The following is a 26,169-nucleotide window of genomic DNA, read 5'->3' as shown; positions in this document are numbered from 1 at the left end:
TTGAAGACCTCCAGGGAAGGAGACTCCACTACACTCTGAGGGAGTCTTTTCCACTATAGAACAGCCCTTACTGTTAGGATGTTCCTCTTAATGTTGGGGGGGGGGGAGATCTTTTTTCTGTAGCTTGCATTCATTGTTCCATGTCTCTGGAGCAGCGGAAAACAAGCTTGCTCCATTCTCAGTGTGACACCCCTTCAAATACTTAAACAGGACTATCATATTATCTCTTTACTGTCTCTTTTCCAGGTTAAACATACCCAGCTCCCTAAGTCCTTCCTCATAAGGCATAGCCCTTCACCATTTTGGTGGCCCTCCTTTGGGCATGCTCCAGCTTTTCTCCTTTTTGGTGTTCATACTTGGTCAGTAAGGGATCCTGAAGGCCCCTGCTGTTTACCTTTCCAGCTGTAGACACACACAGCTACAACAGAATCAACTAGTATTGAATCCCAGTCTTTCTCAGTTCAAGCTTTATTGTATTGTTTACTGCTGTATTATTTTTTGTTGTATTATTTACTGCTTTATTGTGTTATTTATTCCTGGGATGATGCCTCAACCCAGGACCAAAAGTGTTTCTCCAGCCCTCCTTCATTATCCTTCCAATGGTGATGTTGCTAAAAAAACCACAACATCTCCAGCTAGACAAAGGATAAGGAAGAAAAATGAGGATTGGTTGGTTGTTAAAAGGAGCTTCTTTGTTGGAGGCTTTAGTAACTGAGGTATACCTGTACTTGGATGGTGAGAGAACAACCTCAGGATGATGGCAATGATGCCATTCAGGTAACATGGACTGTAATGCAATGCCTTCTGTCTCCTTTGAAACAGTAAGCACAGATTTAGTGTGGCTAGAAAAGAGTGATCATAACAACTGAATGTAATAAGCTGCTCATACTGAATAAAATAAATTCTAACCCCACAACTTTGTAAGGTAGATTGTGCTGAAGGAGAATGCTTTGCTGGAAAGTCACCAATGATCTTCTTGGCCAAGTGAGGATTTGAACACAGGGCTTCCCAGTTCTAACTTAACATGGCAAGCACCACACAAGGGCTTTACATACTGCCTCTTTCTGATGTCAACAAGACCCAGATTCCAATCTTGGGGAGATGCAGTCAGTTTTACTAATGCAGTTTTAATTAACATGAAAATGGCAAGTAAGTCGATCTAAATAATTCTGTGCAGCGAATTTAAATATAGACGTGTCACCTGCTTAGCTTTAAAAAGAGGGAGATTTTCATTTCAGTTGGCAGAAACCTCTTTGAAGCTTCAGTTACTTAGGAGATCTGAAGCTGAAGTGCCAAATGAAAATTTATCTGTGAGTTGTATCATGGAGTAAGCTTCAGAAGGCTATAAGAAAGATGGGGAAAATCTGTGCCAGGGAAATTTTAGTTTTCTTTTTCCTCTGTACAAATGATACAGCCTTTTGGTTTCATGATTTTTCTGTAGACAGGTGAATGTATATGAGGACATAAACATATGAGACAAAGCTTAGAAAATATTACTTTTTAGATTGCAGTTCCCAGAATCCTCCAGCCAGTATAACTTGTGACTCAACTGGCTGAGGTATTCTGGGAGTTATAGCTGAATATACTGTACTGCTATGGCTGCCTCCTGAAGAATCCTGGGATTTGCAGTCTAGAGAAGGGCATTTAGAATACTCAGCCAGAGAGCTCTTAGGCCTCATTAAACCATAAATACTAAAAGTCCATAGGCATTAAAGTGGAATAATAGCACTATAACAGTGTAGTGTGATATTGATATCTGAAAAGATGCACAAACAAATGGGTCAATTTACAAGACAGAGAGAGTGAAGGATGAAATCAAGACAATTCCCAGCAAAATGTCTCTAGTAAAAGAAGCTTGACCAAAAACCCAGGTCAAGTCCCTGGTTAGTACTTGCATGAGTAGCCTTCTGTAGCCTTCCAAGGTCTTAGGCAAGGTCTTACCTATGACCTGCTACTTGATCCTTCCAGCTTTAGAGGCCAGGAATTAAAGCTGGGACCTTTTGCACACAAAGAAAATAATGCTTACTTGTAGAGCTTGGCTCTGGTGCCACAACCAATTGCAACTCCCAGAATTCCATAGCATTGAGCCATGGCAGTTAAAGTGGTGTCCAAATGGATTATTTCTACAGTGTGGATGCAGCCCTCATCATTTTGTAGGAACACTGAGGGTTTCTTAATCCTCCCACTCTACATATAGCTCAGCTACTCTCATCAGCATTTGTGTCATGGGAACATATCCTTTGAGAATTACCAAAGTCCCACTTTGATCCAAATCAATCCACAAAGGTTAGGCTGGAAGATCATCAATCACAGTTGGAGAAGTTCAACTAGAGCTCCAGTGCCCCCTAGTCTCCTCCCCATGGGTAGTATTGCCCTCTGGAGTCCCTAATGTCCAACTTGGGTTGGTAGGCATCATTTTAACTGTGGTTTTAATGTGTGGTAATAATATTGTAATGTTTTAATTGTATTTTTAAAAACTCTGCTGTGATCCCGCCTCGATCCAATTGGGAGAGACGGGAAGCTATAAACAAACTCTACTACTACTACTACTACTATTATTATTATTATTATTATTATTATTTGCTTAGGCCTACTTTATTTGAGGGTCCCATTTCCAATGGCCTTGATGCCCAGCATAGGGCCAGTAGGCAATTGAATTGGATCCACTTGATTTCAAGGAGTAACCATATCCAAGAATAGCCATGTTGGCCACATAGAAAAGTCCAATAACATCCAAAATCCACAGAACAGTGATACCTTTATCAGACCAACCAAAATGCACAAAATACATGTTAGAAGGCTTTCAAATCCCCACCGGTTTCTTCATCAGGCAAAGGTATCAAAAATCATACAGGAGAAAGAAAGAAGGGAAAAACTGATGTTAGTCCTAGCCCTGTATTTGGTCTAGATGTTGTGGTGGTTGTTCTCAGTTCAGATGGTAAAGACAGGTATTCATGCAGGTGGCCATGGTGGTATGGGGAGATTCAGTCCAGGAAATAAACTTTAAACACAATTAACAAGACAAAAAACTACTGCCTTTGAGATCCAGTTTATCTCAAACCCTTTGTGAGGCTACTAGCCCCTTTGTAAACCAGCCTTAGCAATTGTTTTACAGCACTCCTTCCCTGTTGTGGGCACAAAGGGCTTTGTGGATTGGTGGGGAACCAAGTGCTACTTCATGGGGCTGCCCTCATGGGAGCCTAGGTCAGGCATCCATCTGAGTATATAACTAAGCATGCATGAAAGCTCTGCCATCTAAAATCTTGGTGCTCATATTTATGTACACTGTGCACAAAAACCTGCAGGCAATTTTGTAACATTGTTTGGCTAAAACATGGTTAAAGAGTTCCTGTGATCTGAAAGTGCCTTTGGCTTAGACTTTCACAGCTTGGGATCAAAATGGGAATGGTATGCAAACCCCTTTCCCAATAACCCAGCCCACAAATGCTTTATTTCTCGATGCTTAGGGCTGTTGGGAATGGGGTTTACATACCATTCCCATTTTGATCCCAAGCTGTGTATGAATTCAAGCAAATGCTGAATGAAACACTGCTAGGGTTGCAAGCTAGCTCCATAAACTGGAATGACTTGTGCACTGAATCCCATAAGGAGGTAGGAAGAGGAAACAGCAGTAGTGGTCAAAAATAATTATTTCAGATGGAAGTGACAACACATCCCGACTGGATTTTGGCAGGACACAGACCAAGAGGTCACTCCTCCACTGCAAGCTGACTTTGCATATTCCTGAGTAAGCAGGAGGAACAAGGATATCCTTCATAGCAGGCAGAGTAGTTTCAGATCTATAACCCCGAAGAGCAAGGGGTGGCTGAAGAGCTGAACCAACTTGCACCAGCCCTAGCCAGAACAGCCAAATGCAAATAAATGTTGGAGTCACACTCCAAACATCTGGAGAGCTGCAAATCACCCACCTACAGTACGATCTAGTTTCCCAAACTTTGGTCCTTCGGATGTTTGGGACTTCAACTCCCAGAGGCCGTGGCTAGTCTAAACAGTAAGGAATTCTGGGATGTTTGAAGTCCATCTTCCTTCTACTTGCATGGTAGCTTCCTTAGTTCTTTACAATTGTACACAGTAATATACACTATCCCAATATTCGCCCTCCATAACTGCCATCCGCCGGCCTGAGAGGAAGGAGACTCCGCCCTCCATAACTGTCATCTGCCGGCCTGAGAGGGAGTTCACCAGGCAGGTCCAGCTCCATCAGGACCAGCCTGGAAGAAGGAAGAGCCCTCCCTCCAATCCATCTGCCTTGGTCCAGGCCTCAGAGGGAGAGAAGAACCACTGGACCTCATCCCCTTTCCCTTCACCATTCCCTTCTCCTTTTGTGTCGTGTCTTTTAGATTGTAAGCCTGAGGGCAGGGAACTGTCTGATTAAAAATAATAATTGTAAGCCGCCCTGAGAGCCATTAGAGCTGAAGGGTGGGATATAAATGCCTAAATAAATAAATAAATAAATAAATATTTAAAAGTTGTATCTCCAAATAGGGCCTAATGTACTTTCAGATGCCCCACCTCCAGTCTAAATGTGTTGCTTTAACATGTCAAGTGCATTTTTGCCTGCTCATTGATTTACTTATACAGTCATCCCTCCATATTTGCGGCTTTGATATTTGCAGATTTGATTATTCACGGATTTCATTAATATGTTCTCTCTAGGACTGTCTAGGTCCTCCAGTGCAACTCTGTGGTCAACTTTAACTAAAAGTTGCACTGAAAGACGATTTGTAGCTACTCCAGTGCCATTCTATGGTCAGTGTATGTTGGACATTGACCACAGAGTTGCACTGGAGGACCTAGATTCCTACAGAGGTGTCCTCTCAGGTGAAAACAGTGTTTTTATTTGCGGTTTTTCCATATTCACGGGGGTCTTGTTCCCCTAACCCTAGCGAATATGGAGGGACAACTGTATACCATTCTGAGATCACAATACAAGATGTGACATATGTATTTTAATAAATGGCATCTTGTTGATTGTTGTCAGCTTTGACTTATGGCAACCTCATGAATGAGATCTTCCAGTTACTTTGCATCAGGGCATCTACATTAATTTGTGTGTGGACTGGGAGGGAAGCATTGAAGTTATGTTTTTTTTAAAGAAGTTTCATTCCACATAGGGAAAATGCAAAATTAAAAAAAACTAACACACATCTTTAATACAGGACTTCCCAGAAGCCCTTTTTAGACCTTTTAGATGAAGGCCTGCAAGGCACTAGCATCTCACAAAGTAGGAACTCTTAACCATAACACATGTGGTTTAACTGTGGTTTCATACTGGCAAGATGTCATACTGTCCATCCACCCACAAAGAAATCAAATTCACTGGACTTTAGTAGAACAGTAAAGACTTCTACCCTAGTTTAGGCCTTCAACCACTACATCTCATTGGCCAATTGCGTTTATGTATAAAGAAACTCGTCACCTATTAGCACCAAGTCTGCAGGCTACGTGGAGAGAAAACAAAGTACAGGCTACTGAAGTATCTGGAGTGGTACAGTGCACCCTTACTTTACCTTCCAGACTCCCCAGCATAAAGCAAATTCTGCCTTTAAATGAATGGGGCACGCGCACGCCATGGTGCATGCCCCATTGGTCCCTATAGGACACGCTGCTCCTTCTCCCCATGTGGCAAGCGTAAAGCATGCCTGCGTATGACATGAGCGCACTGTATAACCAACTCCTCAATTTCAACATCCCTCGGTGTAGCAATTTATCTCCTCTCTGGGTGTCAGAAATTTGATCATGTAAGAAAGTACAGGCATATCCAGGGAAACTAGGAAAGCGAAACCTAAATCTAAAAACTATGCTGTCCTGGCACACAATGAAAAATGTGTCTGGGGTTCCTGCTTCTTTGGTGATTAGAATGTAATGAAATCTTATATAGTGAATAACTACCAGAAGAGTCATAAAGCTGAAGATTTCAAAACCAAATCCTTTATTTTCACAACTGTATAAATGTGCTCCAAGTATTTGTGTCCAAGACAAGTTTAAAAGAAACATGCTGTACAGCAAACTTGGATCAGTTTGCTGGTGTATTAACTCCTCTCATCTTGTTAAACTTAGTTACAATACCAGTCATGGTAAGATACATTTGAGTTCAAGAAGTGAAGCACGATGTTTATAGGCATTACAGCTTGTGCACAAATGTTGCACTTCTGGCAAGAGATGCAGAGAGAGAGGTACGCACTGCAACACTGGAAACTAGGTTGGTTCACTTTAAATAGCATCAATGTCAATATCTTCTTCCTTGTTGTTTGCAGGCTTCACAGTTTCAACTTTAGGTACACTGGCAGTCTTGGAGTACACCACCTGCAGGAATAGGTACGGTTAGTAGATGTAATGCTCATGTTTCAAAGTTTGAGGCATTTTAGCAGACAGCACAATTTCTTTGTTAAGTGTCCAATAAACAAGCATCACTAAGACTGCATCCATACTGCAGAAATAACCAGGGTTTACACCACTTGAACTGCCATGGCTCAATGCTATGGAATTCTAGGAACTGCAGTTGGCTGTGCAGCTCTGGTGCCACAACAAGCTACAATCCCTAGAATTCCATAGTGTTGAGCTATGGCAGTTAAAATGGCATCAAACTGGATTATATCTGCAGTGTGGACACAACCTTAATGTGGCTTAATATTACCATGTTACAATACACAGAATAATAGTTAAAAGGGGCCCCCACAGGCCACTGAATCCAGCTCAGTGTAGGAAATCCAGCTACAGTCTCCCTGGCAAGTAACCATGTAGTCACAGAAGCAGGAAAGTTTGTTTGAAATACTGTTATCACCCTTCCATGAATAAGATTTATTCTTACTCTTCTACTACATTATAGGTACTGCTGTCTACCCCCAAAATGATATTCTGTACTTCACTGGTGCTGATTTGTCATTTTTCACCATTACTCCTGATATAGCAGCTTAATGCCCACAATTCTAATGTAAAACAAATGACCTTTGATTTTTCTTTGGGGTTCAGGCATTTGTACAGTTCACATGCCACGCTTTAGTCCTATTCTTGGACTAAAGCAAACATGATTTACTCACATAATCAGGCTTCCAAATGTGAAAGCCAACCAAAGTATTAATATTTTATCTATCCCCATTACCAGATTTTCAAGATAGAGCTTCCAAGATTCACAAAAGAAAATGTTCCTTTTGAAACACTTCTTAAAGGGAAGGTGAGTAATTCTTGCCTCAATATTTTCATCTTCATCCTCCTCTTCTTCATTACCAGATGATTCCTCTTCAGCCTCCTTTAGCCATTTAATGAATGGCTCTGCTTTGACACGAATTTCTTTGGCAAGCTCTTTAGAGACATATTTCTTTGAGGCCTAAAGAAGACACAAATTAGCAGCTGATACAGGCACCATATCACCCATCCATTATGCAATTATATATCACTGGACTTAAAGACAATTGGCATTAGCCTATCCAAGACAAGCTAGGAATACCAAGGACCTAGCACAATGAGAGTTGACCTAACTTGCAAACAAACAATTGACCTTTGAAATTCAAATTTCTTTAATGCTTGCAGGTTCAACAATTACTATGGGTCCTTTCCTTCAACAGACCTTTATTCTAGATGACAACAAAGCCTATGTTCAAGCACTTTTACCAAGAATACCAGAAAGTCTACATTATCACCAGTGAGTTGCATAGTCCAAGTCCCCTTGCAAGTAGGATCACATTAAGCCAAAATACAGGTGCCTATACATTCCTTTTCAGGCGAACAGAACAAAACAAAACATCTTTTGGTGCCTCTTTGTAGCTTCCTGAGAATCAAGGCAGCTTAATGTGATGTATGTCAATGGCAAAAACTGGCTTATCCAGAGTTCAGACTGCTTGTAAAATCTATTTTGGTGTGTAACACTGACCTTTTCTGCCCAGCTCAAAATGACTTCTTCTTCTAGAAGATCTGCATCATACATTTCCTTCAAGATATGTGGAATTTTAGAAATCAGCTGAGATTGATGCATGGCTACTACACATTCCAAACCATGAAGAAGGTATCGCTGAGCTTTCTTGTTGTTGTGACAAAACTATGAAGTAAACAGGAAAAGAATGAGAGAAATGCCAAGTCCATTTAGCTAGATCTGTGATGGTGAACCTTTTGCAGACCAAGTGCACAAACTGCAACCCAAACCCCACTTATTTATTGCAAAGTGCCACATTCCTCTGGCTTTCTAGTAATGAACTCTGGCAAACTCTGTGCTGGGGCGACAGCATGTGTGCCCACAGAGAAGGCTCTGAGTGTCACCTCTGGCACGCATGCCATAGGTTTGCCACCACTGAGATAGATCATCTATCTAGACCCCACAGGCAATTAAGTTCTTTCACTCACAAGAAAAGCCTCCGAGTTCTTCAAAAGCTACTCTGGCACCCTGATTTCTAGACGAGGTGTGGAGGCTTTGTCCTGCCTGTGCAGTACATAAGCCAAGTGCGCAGCTACAGCAAGGACTTTCATTCCTTCTCTGACAGTCTTCTGTATTCCTATCCTGGCTGCAGAGATGTTGCTCACTCACGATCCAGCAAAGAAATTGCATGGATGGGTAAGAGGGAAAATTCTCCCACAACCCTGACTTCTGCACTTTTATGGTAGATGTAAAAATACCGTTTATGAGCCTTCTTTGCATCTAGCAGTGAGATGCTGCAGTTTGATACACCAAGGAAAAAGCACTCCCATTTCCAACTTTACTATCTCACTGCATTCTTTAACCACGTTAAAGCTTTGAGAACTCACTGGGAAAACTTACACGCAAGAAGTGGCGCCTGTATTTCTTTATCTGTTCTCTTATCTTTTCATCAAAGAGGACTTCAGTCAATACCAGAGGGCCCATAGCTTTAACATCCAGTCGTTCTGCTTCTGCCACAATGTCTTTGTCAGAAGACTCTATGACACCTTCTTCCTTCTTTTTCTGAAAGAACAAAAATTATTTAAATCAAAGGCTGCTATACTTGCAACTTAAGAACTATTCAGGAAGTTAATAATGTACAGCTTATTAAAGTAAACCATCCAGTCCTGTCATGCCACTGACTTTACTCTGAAAATTATATAAAGTGAAAGGTAACCAAAAATGTGACAAATGCACACCAATATAATGTTACCTTAACAAAGTCAAATAATATATTGACTCTTTCTTCAACAGTCCTTTCTAGGTCATCAGTCAGTGTGAGAACTTTTGCATGATCACTGATTTCATCCATTCTGCGCCGCTGGGCTTCTTCAGTTGTGTCTTCGCCCCAGTCATCATCATCATCGTCCTGAAAAGTTTAGGCAAAACAATTTTTCCTTCTTAAATGTGGACTGAATTCGCATGTTTTACCTCTATACCAGCAAAATGTCCCTGATGCAAAAACATGGAGACTTCATGAGGAATCCATTGTTCTCTGCCTACAAAGAGACCTATGTCCTCACTGGAATGGAGACATACTGGATTGCAAAAGAGGGGTTGCTGTTGAGATGCAAATGGACTTTAAGAAAATCTCCTATTGTAGCATGGCCAGAAGTAAGAGAGCCTGCCTGCACAAAATATATCCTCCCCAGTATACCAGTCTTTACTAAGGACTGAAAGAACATGGAGGCATCTGACTAACATCTCCAATTGGTCCCCCCCTCCTGTTTGGTTTGGCCCATGGAGCTTTGAAAGCTTGCCACAAGTGTATTGTGTATTTCGGTTGGCAAATAAAGATATCACTGATGGATTTTTGTTTGCATTTGTTAAATGGCCAACACAGCTACCCCTGCATGTTTTCTGAAAAGTTTAAGTTGATATAACAGTAACAGTTTAAGTCATGAGCTCAACATATATTTCTCTTACTAGGAAACAATATACAGGATTGAGAATGTTGTCACTTATGACCAGACTAAATATTCCTCGTCCATTCAGATTTGGCCATATCTACTTACCGCTACATTTGGAGGACTAAGTTCTTCTGGTTGGGCTGACTGAGGCGGTGGTGTCTCTGTATTAGACACAGAACCATTCTCTTTATCTTTGCCTTTCCTGTTCTTCTTGTCTTTCTCTTTCTTGCCTGTACCAGACTCACTGCTCTCTGCAAATAGTAATGAAGTTCCAATTAGCAGATGCTTTCAGATAGATGTGCACCTGACTCTTTGTCAACTTTTAGTTTCAATTAACTAGCAAGCATCTCCAAATATAGATCAGGAGTTTCTACTTTGCTACACAGAGCAAGGAACTTAATTAGCTAAACCAGTTATGACAAAGACCTCTTAGGAATATTTTTGGTCTATAGTGTAAGAACAAGCCTGCCTTTTAGAACCAAAACATCTGACCCTTAACAAACTATTTAAAAAAACAACACCAGATCTTTCTGCTTCTAGATCCAGTTTATATGTTCTAATGCCTATTGTGCCATGTGAACAGTTTTTGTAGAATGAACTAAAAGGTTATGGCTCAATGACTCTTTACAGGTTAATCAGTATACCCATTGTAAGTTATCATCTTTACCTCTGAAACAAAAACCCAAGTATCACAATAAACACCAAAGCATTAAGAGTGCCTGAAATGTCACTTATAGTATGCTTTCTGTGGCAATACCATAAAGGATAAAAAGGCAGCTATTAATGTAGTGGTGTCATCTGATACAAACTAAATCCAGATGTTTTACATCTGCCTCTGCAACTCTCATTAGCCTTAGTTAACATATCCACTGGTGAGGGAAAATGAGAATTGAAATCCAAAACATCTAGAGGGCACCTGGTTCTGGAAGACTGGACTAGAGCGCATTATGTTTTTTTTTAGGGTGAAACGAACTATTCTGGGATGTTCGAGTCCATATAACAGATGACCTCACCTACAGAGACCTCTGGAATAGGTTAGACTATACTTATTATTGCAAGCTTAAATTGAAGCAGACAACTAGGTATCTACCACAGAGTGTTGCTTGCGTAAGTCTTAAAGCAATACTACCTGAACTTTACTGATGACTGCCTTGTGCCACAAATATGGCTAAACACACAAAGGCATTTTCAACCAGCTGAAGCGAAAGATGTTTCTTTTACTCACACTGTTCAAGGAACATCAAAATCAGCCATAAAACCGTTCACTTACCAGGTGGGTTTTTGAGAATGAACGTGCAGAGTTTATGGTTTGTGTCAAGCATGCCTCGATAGCCACAGGCTTTGCAAGAGTTACCAATAGTTTGTTTCTTAGGATTGACATGCTGCCAAGGAAAAACAGTAACTTTAATGCTACTTTGGTCTATTAAAAGTTAGTTTGAAAAGCAGCTAAGTGGATTTCCCTGCCAACAATAAATAATGTAGGGAATAAAACTGTAACATATGATCCTCTATTAGCTTCACTGTCTAGGAATCTGCTTCTGGGCTTAAGGTGCTAGCTTCAACCTTTAAGAACTCTAAAAGGCCAAGAACCACAATACACATGACATTAAATATTCAAAACCAAAAATGGACACACTCTGTTTGTCTACACAAGATTCCCACTGACTTTAGTATAGGATAACGTTCTGAACTACCTGAAGACTACACAGAACCTGTTCTCTAGTGCAAATCCAAGAGTGTGAAGTATTGATTTAAAAACTGTCTTGCACTTGCTATAACTTCAGCTAAAATGTATTTAATTTATATTCCACCTTTCCTCAAAAATGAGAACTCAAGGCAATATACAAGGGAATTTCCCCCCAGGACTGATCCAATGTAGAACTGCTTAAGAATCAGTATGGTTGTTGCATAGATTGCCATTAGGTTGTGCCCTGAGACTACTAATCTTTTCCTAAAACAAGCAACAGAACTTGCAATCTCCAACAGCAAAAAACACCACCTACCAGATCAGTTTCAGGATTCTCACACTCAGGACAGAGAACAAATTTTTTAATGAACCCATCCAACATGTCTTGTAGCTTATTCGCCTCATGAGATCCATTGACAATGTAACGGTCATTCTTAACATCAAACTGGGTCTGCGCTCCCAGTTCACAACCAAAAAATTTGGTGGGATCTTTCAAGAAAAGAAAATACTGTCATAAGAATTCCCAATATCTTTCTTTCTCACACCTATTTACAGATGTAGCATTATCAAGACCTCCCTCCCTCCTAAAAACTCATGCTTCATTTGATTGTGCAGAAACAGTAATTATAATTCTCAATATGAACGCGTCTTTACTGTCCAATTACTTTATCATTAAGATTATGACATTCTCTCCTAACAACATTAATAAATTGCATCACCACAGCATTTCCACACACTTCACATCTGGTTCACCATTGCCTTTTATGAAATATAGGGTAACACAAAACTAGTGACCACTTTGAAGTTTTAGACTGTTATTAATAAATTTTATACCACACTTTCTCTACCATTTGCAACTCATACTCAAGGTGGCTTCCAAATTACAAGTACTGTGCACCATAGGACTTGCCATCACCGTGACACAAAGCTGCACACACAGCTATTTCTTATCTGCTGCGAGGGCTACTGAGCTCATGATGCCAGCAATACAAAGCTGTGTATGGAACCTCTAAGACTATCATAGCTACTGCAAGGATCCTTTTACTTCCAAGTTAAATTTACAGGCAGTTTGTAGCCTCTAGGAAACACGTTTATAGTGACTTGTAGTAATAAGAAGCCCAAAGATAAATTGTATCAACTTACACGTAGGAGGCCGATTAAGCGCCTTTGCAACGTCAACCATGTTGACTATAACTGTCTTTATCCCATTTCCTTTGCCCTCAACCTAGGAAAAGAAATGTGGTTAAATGTACACCGCAAGTGCAGTCTAATTCAAAATAGAATGATTACACTTCACAGTTTTTATACATGGCATATTCAAGCTATGTCTTAAGAAGGTTCAATAGCTACCTTGGCAATCAGACGGGGCATTTTGTAGCGATAGAACTGATCGGACACACTGCGGTTGACATTGACAGACATTTTGGCTTATTAGTGGCTTTATCAATAAGATGGAGAGATCTTTGATTGCAACTTTTTGGTATCTTCTGTCTGGAGAAGACGTGATGACATAAACGACTGCAAGAGTTCTCGGTCTCTGACATGAAAAATTTTTCGCCACCGAGGCTGTGAGGTTCTTGCTTGTATGCTATATTTCCCCAATACAGGTACCAATGGCTGCGCAACAGCTCTGAAAGATTGAAGAAAACAAGAACACTTAAGTTGTAATGGTACTTTGTACTATCCATAATTTATGAGAGACAAATCCCTTCTCAATACTGCTCAGAAGCCAGGACTTTCCTTTTTTTGCTTCACTTCCCATAAAATGTCATATCTTCATTTTAAGTGATGTTTACCATACTGGAAATATTAGCATACATATTATGCTTTGCTTTTTGAAGCTTAACAATGTCAAAACAAACTGGTTCTGTTAAACATTCACACTCTGACATGAAGAACCCCTGCAGCTGGGGAAAAGGTCAATAAAGGTTCAGTATCTCTCCTTGAAAAAAATCCAAAATGCTCCAAAATCCAAAACTTTGTTCACAGGTGGCTGGGATAGCGACCTTTGCTTTCTGATGGTTCAATGCACAAAAACTTTGTTTCATGCAAAAAAACCTAAAATAAAATATAAAAATTACTTTCAGGTTATGTTACAGAAGGTACATGAAACATAAATAAAATTCATGTTCAGATTTGGACCCCACCTCCAAGGTATATCACTATGTATAAGCAAAAAACCCCAAAACTTTTTAAAATCCAAACTACTTCTGGCCCCAAGCATTTCTGACAGGGATGTTCAACCAGTACTAAAAACAAACAGCTCCAAAACTAATGACTGACTGATTTATGTCGGCTTGTTCAGCTCAGAATACTCTGAATATGATAAAACTAGAACGTAGTGATATTCCATACCTTTATAAAGTGGAAAGTGTTTTCATATACATAATGATATACCTTGGAGGGGGATCCCAATCTAAACGTGAAATGTATTCATTTATGTTTCATATATCTCCTATATGCATAACCTGAAGTTAATTTTCATTTCTGGATTCTGTAGAAGAATAAGACTTTGTTACCTACCTGCTCTACAGTTAGTAGGCAGGCAGTGTTATCAGTTCCAAGTTGTATCAGTTACCATTTATCAGTGCTTATTTTTAGTCGATAGATACTGGACACCAGCTACTGATGTGTAACACACCCATTGTGCTCAAGGGCATTGACAAATGAATACCGGAGTCACAACAGGGGCAGAACAGAAACTAAGAAACTACAACTGAGAAATGAAAATGCACCTCTTCAAAGAGCTAACTGCAAGAGCATAGCTGAACGACTGCATTACCTAATGCTCCCATGACACAACACCAACTGCCTGGTTCTAGAATCAACACAACTTGACATCGCTTTAACTGTCATGGCTCTCCATCCCATGGGATTCTGGGATTTTTCTTTTTGGCTTGTCGCAGCACCAAAGTTCCTGACGAGAGAAGGCCGAACGATCCCACGAAGGTACAAACCCCAGGATTCCACAGGACGGAGCCACGACGGTGTCAAACCTGCTCGGATTCTGAAGCGTAGATGCATTTCGTTGTTCCTGAACATTTACTCCAGAAGGCCCAACTGTTTCCTTCAGAAAAGATTTCGCTCCAAGGCTGCACCCGCACTGGACGCCGCTTTAACTCTTTTTGTCTCAAGGCTATGGAATTCTGGGAGTTGGAGTTTGTTGTGGGCCCAGAGCGGAGCAGAGCCCCACAACAAACTCCAACTCCCAGAATTCCATAGCCTTGAGACAGACAACAACTTAAAGCGTCATCTCCAGTGTGGTTGCATAAGTAACCCACTTTTGAGATCACTTTAACTGCCTTGGCTCAATGCTAGGGAATTCTGGGAGCCGTAGTTTTGTGAGGCACTTAGCCTTCTGTCAGCAGTGCCAGTGGTGCCACAATAAAACTACAATTCCCAGAATTCCCTAGCATCAAGCCAGGGCAGTTTTAAAGCAGTCTCAAACCGGGTTATTCTGTCTCCAAGAATGGCTGCGGCGGCTGTTAAAAGACATTCCCTTTCTGCAGTCAGTTGGGCCATAAAGGAAAATAGTGGAAGGAAAACACTGGAGGAGGAGGGAAAGAGAAGTAAATGCTATGCTATTTTACCTGCTGGGACTTAAAGCCATTCACAGACCACGAGGCAGTGGCCTATTAACGACACACTTCCTCTCTCTCCCCCCTTTTTACTACCTCCCTCCCTCCCTGCTTCCTTCCCCTCCCTGTTGGACTGAATGACTCAGAAATGCAGCAATTAACCACTGAGTCAGCCCTAAAGAGGAGGAAGAGGCGTCGGTGGCGTCGACACTGCGCCTGCGCATCTCCCCTCCTTTATCCTCTCCCTCGCGCATGCGCGTTCACAATGCAGCCCCTCTTAAAAAACCCAGCTCTTTTCTCAGTCCGTTCTAAACCGCCCCTCCCCCTCACGCTGCGGGTTTAGGAACTGCGCCACAGAGGGCGGCGGCGCGCGCGCATGCGCAGCAGAACGAGTCGGCGGCAGCGGCCTCTCGCTCGCTCCCCCTCCCCTCGATCACGAGGAAAGAAGCGCGGAGGAGCTGGCAGCCGCCATCTTGTGTGGAAGGAGCAAGCTCTGCGCCCAGGACCCAGGATGCGAGCGCAGAGGGACAACAGACACACTATACACACAAATAGATATATATATATAGAGTATACACACACACATATATACATACATACAAGACATATATATATATATATATATATCTCCCCCCACACATTTATATGTAGAATCCCAGCATTTTTTAAAAACAAACAAACCTAAATCTCTTTAGGAGACCCCTTGGGGCTCTTTATTCCTTAATGGGGATGGGAAGAAGATGGAGAGAAGGGGAAACAGAGATTGGTGGTCTTTCTTTTCCGGGGTGTGTGTGATAAAACACACACTATATGTGTATTTGTGGCAAATCCTCTCTCAACACCCCTTTATCTGATACATAGTTCAGTTTATCTCTATTAGGGTCATAGACCAACACAAATATGATAAGAGAAATATAGATATATGTGTAACCACACATATATCTGTATTTCTCTCTCTGTGTATAGAAATATATACTGTATACATATACAAGCATATACTTATACTATATATATGTGTGTGTGTCAATATGTATGTGGTGATCTTTCAACTCTCCTTCATGTGATACACAAAGATAGTGCTGTGTGTGGTTATATATTTGTGCCAATTCTTTTCTCAATGCTCCTTCATATATATATATATATATATATACACACACACCATACATATATAAACATACATATGTATATCTGTGGTGCTCTTTTCTTTCAATGTTCCTTCATGTTATAGTGTGTGGTTATATATATTTGTGGTAATTCTTAATGCTCTGTGTGTGTGTATATGTACACATACACACCATATATATATATATACATACACACACACACCATACACACACCCACACCCACATATATACCCAAACACACGTGTTTATGTGTGTGTGTGTGTTTGGTGACATGTGGTGCTCTTTTCTTTCAATGTTCCTTCATGTGATACATAGTATGTGTGGTTATATGTGTGTGTGTGTGTGTAATTATTTTCTCTCAAGGTGTGTTCAGAGAAAAGAATTACCACAAATCTCCCCCTCTCTCTCTGCATCCCCAACTAAGGAATAAAAAGCCCATCTTTCTAGCAAGGGGTCCCTCAAGAGAAAAAAACCCCCATTAAAAACAATTAACTGTAATCCCACATATCCACACGTGTTAACCTTCAGCATTTTACCCCAAGAGGAGCCCTTTGGGGAGAGCGGTGGAGTTTCCTTCCCTGGAGGTTGCGAAACAGAGGATGAATGGCTCTCTATGGGGAGTATCTTGTGTCTTCTGCCTTAATGGCAGAATGGGGCTGGACTGGATGGCCCTTGAGGGTCCCTCAAACTCTGGGATCCTATGAACAACAGCCACGGTGGATAATCCATCCCACATACGCATCTGCGGTGGGCCTTCAAGTCCTTTCCGACTCACTCACGGCGACCCCATCATGGGGGGCTTTCTTGCCCATTTCCTCCTCAGCCGCCATCTGAGGCTGAGAGAGTGTGACTTGGGATCCCTATGGCCCAGCCAGGACTGGATTATTTGAGGATTTACAACCCACTGTTCCTCCTCCTTTTAGGCCCTGGAGCCATTTGCCCCAACACTCCTCCTATACTGGGAGAAAGTAGTAAGAATGGGCTCGCCAGGCCATCCTCTAAAGCTGTATAACCCACAGCAAGGCTTTGAACCCAAACCTCGCTGGATCTTTGGGGATTTACAGCCCACTTTTCCTCCTCCTTTTAGGACCCCCCCAAACCCCTCCTATATTGGGAGAAAGACAGGATATAATAAAACCATGATAGCAATAATAGTAACAACAAGGGGTTTGTCAGGGCCATCCTCTGAGGCTGAGAGAGTGTGACTTGGGACCTCTGTGGCTCAGCCAGGATTTGAACCCAGAGTCAAACCACGCTTTGGGGATTTACAACCCACTTTCCCTCCTCCTCTTATATTGTTATTATTTCCTCCTCCTCCTTTTGGGTCCCCCACCAACGCCTCCCTGGAGCCATTTGCAAGCCCTCCTATAGTGGGAGAAAGACACGATAGTAGTAATAACAATAATAGTAATAACAATAATGGGAGAAAAATGGGGTACAGAAAAATTTATAACAACAATATAATGTCCTCCAGGGCCATCATCCTCTGAGGCCGAGGAATGTGAGCAGGATTGGAACCCAGACCTTGATGGATAGCACTAACACAACCCTCCCTCCCTCCCTCCGCGCAAAATGCCCGTATGTATCTCTCTCCCAGTCGGTGCCTTACCGTTTTCGTCCAATACAGACATAAACCCAACGCTGCTCGCCCCGGGCTGCGACGAAGCCGGAATCGGTGCGAGGAGGAGAAACGGCGGCCGATGGTGTCACCTCCGAGCAGCGCCTCGACGGGGGTCTGTGTGTCTCAAGGGGAGAGGAGGAGGAGGAGGAGGAGGAAGGGTGGGGGGTTCCGAGGCGGTTCAGCGCGAGCGGCGGCCGGGCCGGTGACTCTGCCGGGAAGGAGAGGCAGCAGTCAGAGAAGGAGGAGCAGGCAGCAGCATTGTTAAAACAGAGGGCGGCGGGGGCGCGCGCCGGAGAGCGAGGGAGGGGCGGGGGCGCGCACGCAGCGCCGATGGAAAAAAACGAAGCTGTTCTTTCCTTTTTCAAACAGGGCAGCGCCGTAATGGCCGCCGAGGACTTACCTCTAGAATGTTCTCGCGCCGACTGAACAACGCCGCCGTCGCCAAGGGCTTGGGATCAATCGAGCCCAGCCGCGCGCCGAGGCCTCGCCTAACAGCCGCGCCTTGCTATTGGCTCAACGCTTGGATTAGGCCCTCTCTCATTGGTTGACAGGGCTCGTCAATCACTCAAGGGGGTTGGGCACCGCCTCTTTGGCGTGCGCGCGCTCCTCTGTCTCTCGCTTTCTCTTCTTCTTTTCAACCTCCTCCTCCTCAGCCTACATCACTGAGGCTGCTGCTGGAGCGCCCTAAAGGACATCGCGTTTACAGTCAGAGGCTAACTCTCGCGAGAGTCGGCATGAACGAGGAGGGGAGGGGGAAAGAGTGAGAGGAATGAGTCAGTGCTTAGATTAGCTGAGGGGAAATAATGAGAGATGCAGTGTCTGTTAGGCTTAGGCCTCTTAAAGCGAGGCACTTAGTAGACCGAAAATACACTGTTTGGGGTTTTTTAAAATTATAACCTACATGCAATAGTATTTAATAATAATAATAATAATATAGTGATATAAATAATATTTTAAAATATTTAAATATTAAAAATAATATTTAAATATTAAAATACTAATAAAAAGTAAATAAAATAAAAAGTAAAACACCTTCCTCTTACAACAACAACAATGTTTACAAGATAGTACTATTAATATTTAAAATATTGTTATTAAATAATAATAAAAAGTAAATAATAATATAAATAATATTTGCAATATAGTAATATAAATAATAATATTTAATAATAATAAGTAAAAATAAAAAGCAAAACACTTTCCTCTTTTACAATAATAATATAATATAATTTATTTATGTCCCACCTTTTCCCAAAGGAATCAAGGCAGGCTACAGAACAAGGAAAACAATAACATACAATATGCTTAAAATGTGCATTTAAAACAATCCCCTAACCCTCATCTCAATCATAAAAGACCAAAAAACAAAACCAGTAAAAAGTTACAATACATAATATACATGTTAACTTATCATTAATTGCCATTTGCCGTATTTCTTTATACCAATCTTTTATTTGCAGATCTCCCTGATCTTTCCACTTTTTTTGCTATAATTAATCTTGCTGCTGTTAATAGATTAATAATATTCCACATACAAAATGTAACAAATCACATTAATTATCCATCCTTTACTATCTTATCTAAATCTTATTCATATTAAACCATTTCATGTGAACTAGACCAGTAATTTTAAAAAAAACCACAAAGTATTATTATTAATATCTTCATTTTTGTTATTGTCTTCTTTTCATCATATGCTATTCATAATTCCACAAATGTTTAATACTAATTCATGTTTTTCCTCCTTCCCCAAGTGCTCCCCATCACCAGAGCCTAAAAAGCCTAATGTCTTCATATTACTCTACCCTCCAAAATTGTGACTCTTCCCACGGAGGTAAAACACCTCCCTCTTTTACTAAAACCTTTTGTACAAATATTTTCCATATTGCTTCAAAATAATTTCTCTTACTAATACCTTGTATGGACTCTTGGTTATTAAAGATATATGATTTAATGGAAACAGATAGGCTGACTTGTTATATAAATAAGGAATCACTTAATGACTTTGAGCAAGATTTGGAAACCATGGATAAACTAAAAGAAAAAAAAAGGAATTTATGTGGTATAATTTTTGTATAAATTCAATTTGCTGAAGACAGGACTATATAATGAAATACAAATATAGCTAGAATGAGTATCATCACGTTAGAAAAGAAGGTTTAAAAAGAAATGGCTTTGGTTTACCTGACATTTACATGTAGAGTACTTTATAAATTATAGAAATATAGAAAGGTTAAAAATTATGATATAGATATACTGTAAATATGTACAATAGACATATACAATAATGTATTTTATTTGTGAAAAAAACAATAAAAATTTAAAAAACCCAATTACTCTTCATTATTCCTTTTTTTAACCTTAATTCCACATGTTAACTTATTACAGGTACTTGCCATTTGCCGTATTTCTTTATACCAATCTTGTATTTGTAGATCTCTCTGATCTTTCCACTTTTTTGCTATAATTAATCTTGCTGCTGTTAATAGATTTTTAATTAAGTCCTTCTTAGCTTGGGTATTTGGGGTGTTTTTGCAGACTGTTTATCCCCATCCCTGTTAATTTACTATCATTTGGCTTTTTAAAAAAATATATATATTTATTTTTATTTATTTTTATTCCATTAAAATATAACTTATTCTATTCAGAAAATATCTCGGGGTAGCTGTGTTGGCCATATAGCAAATCCAATAACATCCAAACAATAAATAAGAACAAAAATCCATAGTGATACCTTTATAGGAGGAGTAGCTAATACCCCAGAGGACAGGATCAAGATTCAAAATGACCTGAACAGACTAGAAAACTGGGCCAAAGCTAACAAAATGAAATTCAACACGGAGAAATGTAAGGTACTGCACTTAGGGCAGAAAAATGAAATGAAATGCAGAGATATAGGATGGGGGACACCTGGCTGAATGAAACTACGTGTGAAAGGGATCTAGGAGTCCAAGTAGACCACAAGTTGAACATGAGTCAACAGTGCAACACGGCAGCTAACAAGGCCAATGCGAATTTAGGCTGCATCAATAGAAGTATAGTGTCTAGATTAAGAGAAGTAATAGTGTCACTCTGTTCTGCTCTGGTCAGGCCTCACCTGGAATACTGGGCACCACAATTCAAAAAGTATACAGTATTGAGAATCTGGAGCGTGTCCAAAGGAGAGCTACTAAAATGGTGACGGGTCTGGAAACCATGTCCTATGAGGAAAGACTCAGGGAGCTGGGGATGCTTAGCCTGGAGAAGAGAAGGTTAAGAGGTGATATGATAGCCCTGTTTAAATATTTGAAGGGATGTCATATTGAGGTGGGAGCAAGCTTGTTTTCTGCTGCTCCAGAGACTAGAACACAGAACAATGGATGCACCTCAACCTCAGGAGGAACTTCCTGACAGTAAGGGCTGTTCGACAGTGGAACAAACTGGATTCCAGTTTTGCCAGCAACCAGAGGAACATAATTCTGCTGTGAAGGAAATTAAATGAAAACAAGTGGACAAGGCAGAAAGTAATTTTCATTCAGTTCAGTGCTCAGCATTACCTCGGACTGTAGTGGAGTCTCCTTCCTTAGAGGTCTTCAAACAGAGGCTGGATGGCCATCTGTCGGGGATGCTTTGATTGTGATTTCCTGCATGGCAGGGGTTGGACTGGATGGCCCTTGCAGTCTTTTCCAACTCTACGATTCTATGATTCTATTGGTTAACCGAAATGGACAATATACTTGTTGCAAGCTTTTGGAGCTCCATGGGCTTGCAACAAGTATACTGCACATTTCAGTTGGCCAATAAATGTATCACTATGGATATTAGTTTGTATTTATTAAATGGCCAACACAGCTACCCCTGAAGGAATCCAAACAATAAAGGTATCATTGTCTGGATGTTATTCTACTCAGTTTATTTGTTACTTTACACTCATTTCTCCAAAACACTTCCATTTGCTTGGTTCTTAAGTACAAATTTCTCTGTACTTTTAAAACCTAGTATAATAGTATATGATGAAATTTTAAACCTCATTTCTATCTATACCATTTTCTTAAAAAAAAATAACAAAAACCAAAGCCAATGTGGGAGAAAGGCGGGATATAAATCCTTCAAATAAACAAACGATAAATAAACATGTATGCTTGAGTACAAGTTTGTTAACACTGTCAGCCCACCTTCCCACCGTTGGTCATTATGTTTTGATGTTTCAATCTGCATAGTATTATATATGTGTATATCGCTCCTGGATGTCCCATTTTATAACTGTAATATATTGGGGGGGGGGGTTGTCATCTTTTACTGTTTTATTTACTGTATAATTTTAATAAATTCTATTTTTTTTAAAAAAGAGTAAAAGCTATAACAACAACAACCTTTATAACACCCTTTCCACCAAAGGGCAGAACACAGAACATAGTATAATCAAAAACGGATGCTAAAACACAAGACTATAAAACGCTAACATACAAAAATAATATGCTAACTGATCCAGTTTTTTAAATGTTAACATGCACCTGCATATCTGAATGTCAAAGCCACAAATGTGGAGGGATAAGTGTATTTTACTTTAAAAAATTAACACTTATTAGTAACACTTGCTAATAACCATCCAACAAAATATCTGCCTTTAACAAGTGCAATACTGATTTAAAAGCAGGGCATTTTTGTTCTAAAATATTCATACGAGGGAATAATTTTTCTTGTGTTTTTTGTGCACTTGGCATGGTATCGTGTGCATTTATGTGTATTCAGATTATAGGTTAGAGTACACAGTAATCTCATTTCATGTCCATAACAGGAGATAAAGGTATGCTCTGAGTCTGACCCATATCCCCTGGAGTAAATCATGCTGAGTTGTCCATAGCCTTTTATTAAACAGAAAACTACTCTAATAGCAACTGTAGCTTCTCATTTATCAGGCAATGGGCAAGTTCTAATTTCATCTGTATTTCACTTCATTGGAATAGATACTGTGGAATTACTTCCCACATCCCAAACCTGAAACAGAACATGTATGTCAAATATCTTTTCACCTCTGTACCTATTGCTAACCCTGGTGGCATCCACGCTGCAGAAATAATCTGGTTTGACACCATTTTAGTGCACCGCCTCCACCTTCCCCTCCTCTGTCCCAGGCCTCGCTGCCCTCCTCTTCCTCCACCTCCTCCGCACGGCCAAGCGCAGGCTGCAACCGGGGTTGTCCTGGTTTTTGGAGGCACCCATGACGGGAGGGGGACGGTGCCGCCAAAACTGGGAAAATCCTGGTTGCAGCCGGGATATGGCAACCCTAATTGTTGTGCACAAACTCCTTTGCTTCGTCTACAGGTCCAAAACACACTGCAGAATTAATCCAGTTTGAGACCACTTTAACCGCTCTGGCTCAAGGCTAGGGAATTCTAGAAGCTGTAGTTTTGTGAGACATTCAGCCTTCTCTATCAGAGAGCTCTGGTGTCACAAAAAACTACAATTCCCAGGATTCCCTCACACTGAGCCAGGGCGGTTAAAGTGGATCTCAAACTGGATTATTTCTGCAGTGTGTTTCAGACCTAGAAATACACCTTGATAACTTTTCCCCAATCCAGGATAATAGTTCTATATAACTAGAGATGAAGACAACTTTCATTTGGTACATTTTTAAAGATCAACTTAGTAACATGTGTAAATTTCTTCATAAATGGGAAGGAAAGAATGTTGAAATTATTAAAAAGAAATCGAATGTGGGAGAAAGCGAAATTGATGGATCTTCCATCCCAGAATACTGCAGAATTTCGTTGAAAAGTCTTGTGTTTGCACCCTTGTGTATTCAGCCAGGTTTGTGGTGCTGAACTATGTACCTTGGCATAGTTGGGGGAGAGAGAATCATTAGCTTTTCTGCCTCAAGCAGCAAAATACCTTGGACTAGCCTGCTGCATACAAAACCAACCCAACCATTAATAAAAACATCTAAAAATGAAAATGCTTCTCCTGGACTCAGTCACTCCTAGACTTCCCACAGCCACACTGTGCCTTCAAGGCTCAGCAGAGACAAACAATGTCAATGTCAATGAAAGCTGTTGAGAGATCTAAGCAAACTCACAGAGCTGCATTCTTCTGCAGGAGTTCTGCCTGGAAATCTCCTGCTCTCTGTTCATTGAACCATTGCCCTCTCCTTCAACTTTGTCCCTCTTTAACAAAACTATTCATGAACAAGAGTAGCCTTGCCTCAGTCCACTTTGGCAGACCCCTGACCTCTTACTGTAGAAAATAGATGTTTAGCATAGAGCCCACTGTTTTTCCCTTCAGCAAGTATCTTGGGTTGCTAACATTGTTAATCCATGCTGCATTTTAAAATGGTAATGCTGAGCACTGAACTGAATGAAAATTACTTTCTGCCTTGTCCATTTGTTTTCATTTAATTTCCTTCAGAGCAGAATTATGTTCCTCTGGTTGCTGGCAAAACTGGAATCAAGGCTTATGCAAAAGTGTCCAGAGTAATTTATTTATTTATTTATTTATTTATTTATTGAATGGAATTCTTCTGATTTTTCCCATGCAAAATCTTGTTGTTTTTGGTTGATAACGTTTGATAACAGTGGTTTATGCCATCTTTAAGGGGAAAAACTCTCTCTCTCAAGGTGGTGTCCAAAACTTAATAGAAACACGACGCAGTACTAAAACAATGGTTGGAATCTGTTGCTGCCTCCACATATGTGCAAAGCCCCCTATGGATCTGGTGGATATTTTTGTCCAGAGTGGAATGCCTCTTATTCAGTTCAAGGTTGCAGAAGTAGAGAAGTAGAGCCATTTTGCATGGATATGCATTTTAATTAATTAATTAATTAATTAATAGGACTTGTATCCTGTCTTTCTCCGAAAATGGGATTTGAGGCGGCTTACAATAATTTAAAAAGGTAAAACCAAAACATTAATTACAAAAGTTAAAATATAATTAACTAAAATATAATTTAATAAAGACGTAGGGAGCTGGGTAAGTTTAGCTTGGAGAAGAGACGGTTGAGAGGTGATATGATAGTCCTGTTTAAATATTTGAAGGGATGTCATATTGAGGAGGGAGCAAGCTTGTTTTCTGCTGCTCCAGAGAACAGGACCTGGAACAATGGATGCAAGCTACAGGGAAAGAGATTCCACCTCAACATTAGGAGAAACTTCTAACAATAAGAGCTGTTCGACATTGGAAGACGTTCCCTCGGAGAGTGGTAGAGTCTCCTTCTTTGGAGATTATTTAACAGAGGCTGTCTGTTGGGGGTGCTTTGATTGTGTCTTCCTGCATGACAGGGGGTTGGATCTGATGGCCTTTGAGGTCTCTTCCAACTTGATGTGTCTATGAATACAGTACTAATATTAAAACATTAAAGTACTTAAGTAAAAAAACTAACAACATAGTTAAAACCATTTAAAAAATAACAACCATTAAAATATTAAAACAGCACAAAAACTACATAATTAAAAAGCACCTACCAAACACATGCCGAAATAAAAATGTCTTCAGCTGCTGGCAAAAAGAGAGCAGCAAGGGAACTGACCTGACCTCCCATGGGAGTCTGGGAGCAGCCACAGAGAAGGCTCTCGCCTGAGTCCTCACCAACCACGAAGGTGGTGGGACTGAGAGAAAGCCCTCCTCTGCCGATCCTAACATTCAGGCAGGCTTGTATAGGGATATATGGTCCTTGAGATAGTCTGGACACATTGAGCATGAGCAGTGATGAATATACTCATTTGTATATGCATTCTGTGTCACATTTGCATGTTTGTTTCAGTTGTGCAACATAGCCATTGAACGGAAGGGCTGCATAATACAATGCACCACTGCATGCAGATTTATTTATTTATTTGATTTCTATGCCGCCTTTCTCCCAGAACAGGTTCACAAATAAAACCTGTTTAAAAATTTGTTACAGTAGAACAATGAAAACATCACATAAAAACAATATAAAACTACAAGCATTAAAACCACAATAAAACCACAATACCCACCCAACCAACAAACCCATATAGCAAACATTTTACAGTGGATCTCAGCCAACATAAAAACAACCATTCATAAAAATGAGCTAAAAATGCAAATATTCTTGTTGGAGATATTGCTGCTACTGCAACATTGTGGGACTTTATCACACAGGGGAATATTGGGGCATTCAAAAGGTTAGAGACAGTCTGGGGATTCTGTTGGTCTACTGTCCACCCTGTTGCCTCACAGACTCCCTGGCCGAGCTAACACAGCTGGTCTCAGAGCATATCTCCAAAGAGACCCAAAGCAGCTTTATTTTGGCCTATCTGTATGGGTCCATAGTTAATAAGATTTGATGCTGTTGTTATGTGCCTTCAACTCATTTCTGACTTATGGCAACCCTAAAGAGAACC

General features: G+C 40.6%; 2 protein-coding genes and 1 non-coding gene across 4 annotated transcripts in view; all 3 read right to left on the bottom strand.

The window, feature by feature from the left end:
- The window catches only part of LOC121934963 (cytochrome c oxidase assembly factor 8), a 723,331-nt gene that overhangs the window by 414,785 nt on the left and 282,377 nt on the right, over window positions 1-26,169 (bottom strand). The gene's annotated exons all lie outside the window — the stretch shown is intronic.
- EIF5 (eukaryotic translation initiation factor 5) lies at window positions 5,931-18,389 on the bottom strand. Of its 2 annotated transcripts, none has more exons than XM_042475838.1 (12): window positions 18,230-18,389; window positions 17,818-18,037; window positions 12,857-13,136; window positions 12,650-12,731; window positions 11,823-11,995; window positions 11,090-11,201; window positions 9,925-10,070; window positions 9,123-9,278; window positions 8,771-8,932; window positions 7,892-8,056; window positions 7,124-7,348; window positions 5,931-6,327 (listed from the first exon to the last, which is right to left on the bottom strand). In XM_042475838.1, exons 3-12 carry the CDS (start codon window positions 12,926-12,928, stop codon window positions 6,235-6,237), a joined length of 1,386 nt encoding a protein of 461 aa, XP_042331772.1. In that variant the 5' UTR covers window positions 12,929-13,136; window positions 17,818-18,037; window positions 18,230-18,389; the 3' UTR covers window positions 5,931-6,234. The 2 variants fall into 2 exon arrangements, with proteins under 2 accessions (XP_042331772.1, XP_042331780.1); XM_042475846.1 differs by having other exon boundaries at window positions 7,211-7,348; window positions 18,230-18,384.
- Window positions 10,801-10,924, bottom strand: LOC121920141. The gene has a single exon (XR_006101672.1). It is a non-coding gene; the product is annotated as a small nucleolar RNA SNORA28 (small nucleolar RNA).

The sequence above is a fragment of the Sceloporus undulatus genome, chromosome 1 (assembly GCF_019175285.1).
Source record: "Sceloporus undulatus isolate JIND9_A2432 ecotype Alabama chromosome 1, SceUnd_v1.1, whole genome shotgun sequence".
In the NCBI taxonomy this organism is placed as follows: domain Eukaryota; kingdom Metazoa; phylum Chordata; class Lepidosauria; order Squamata; family Phrynosomatidae; genus Sceloporus; species Sceloporus undulatus.
Note: the sequence above shows the minus strand (reverse complement) of the source record. Positions and strands in the feature narration are given on the sequence as shown.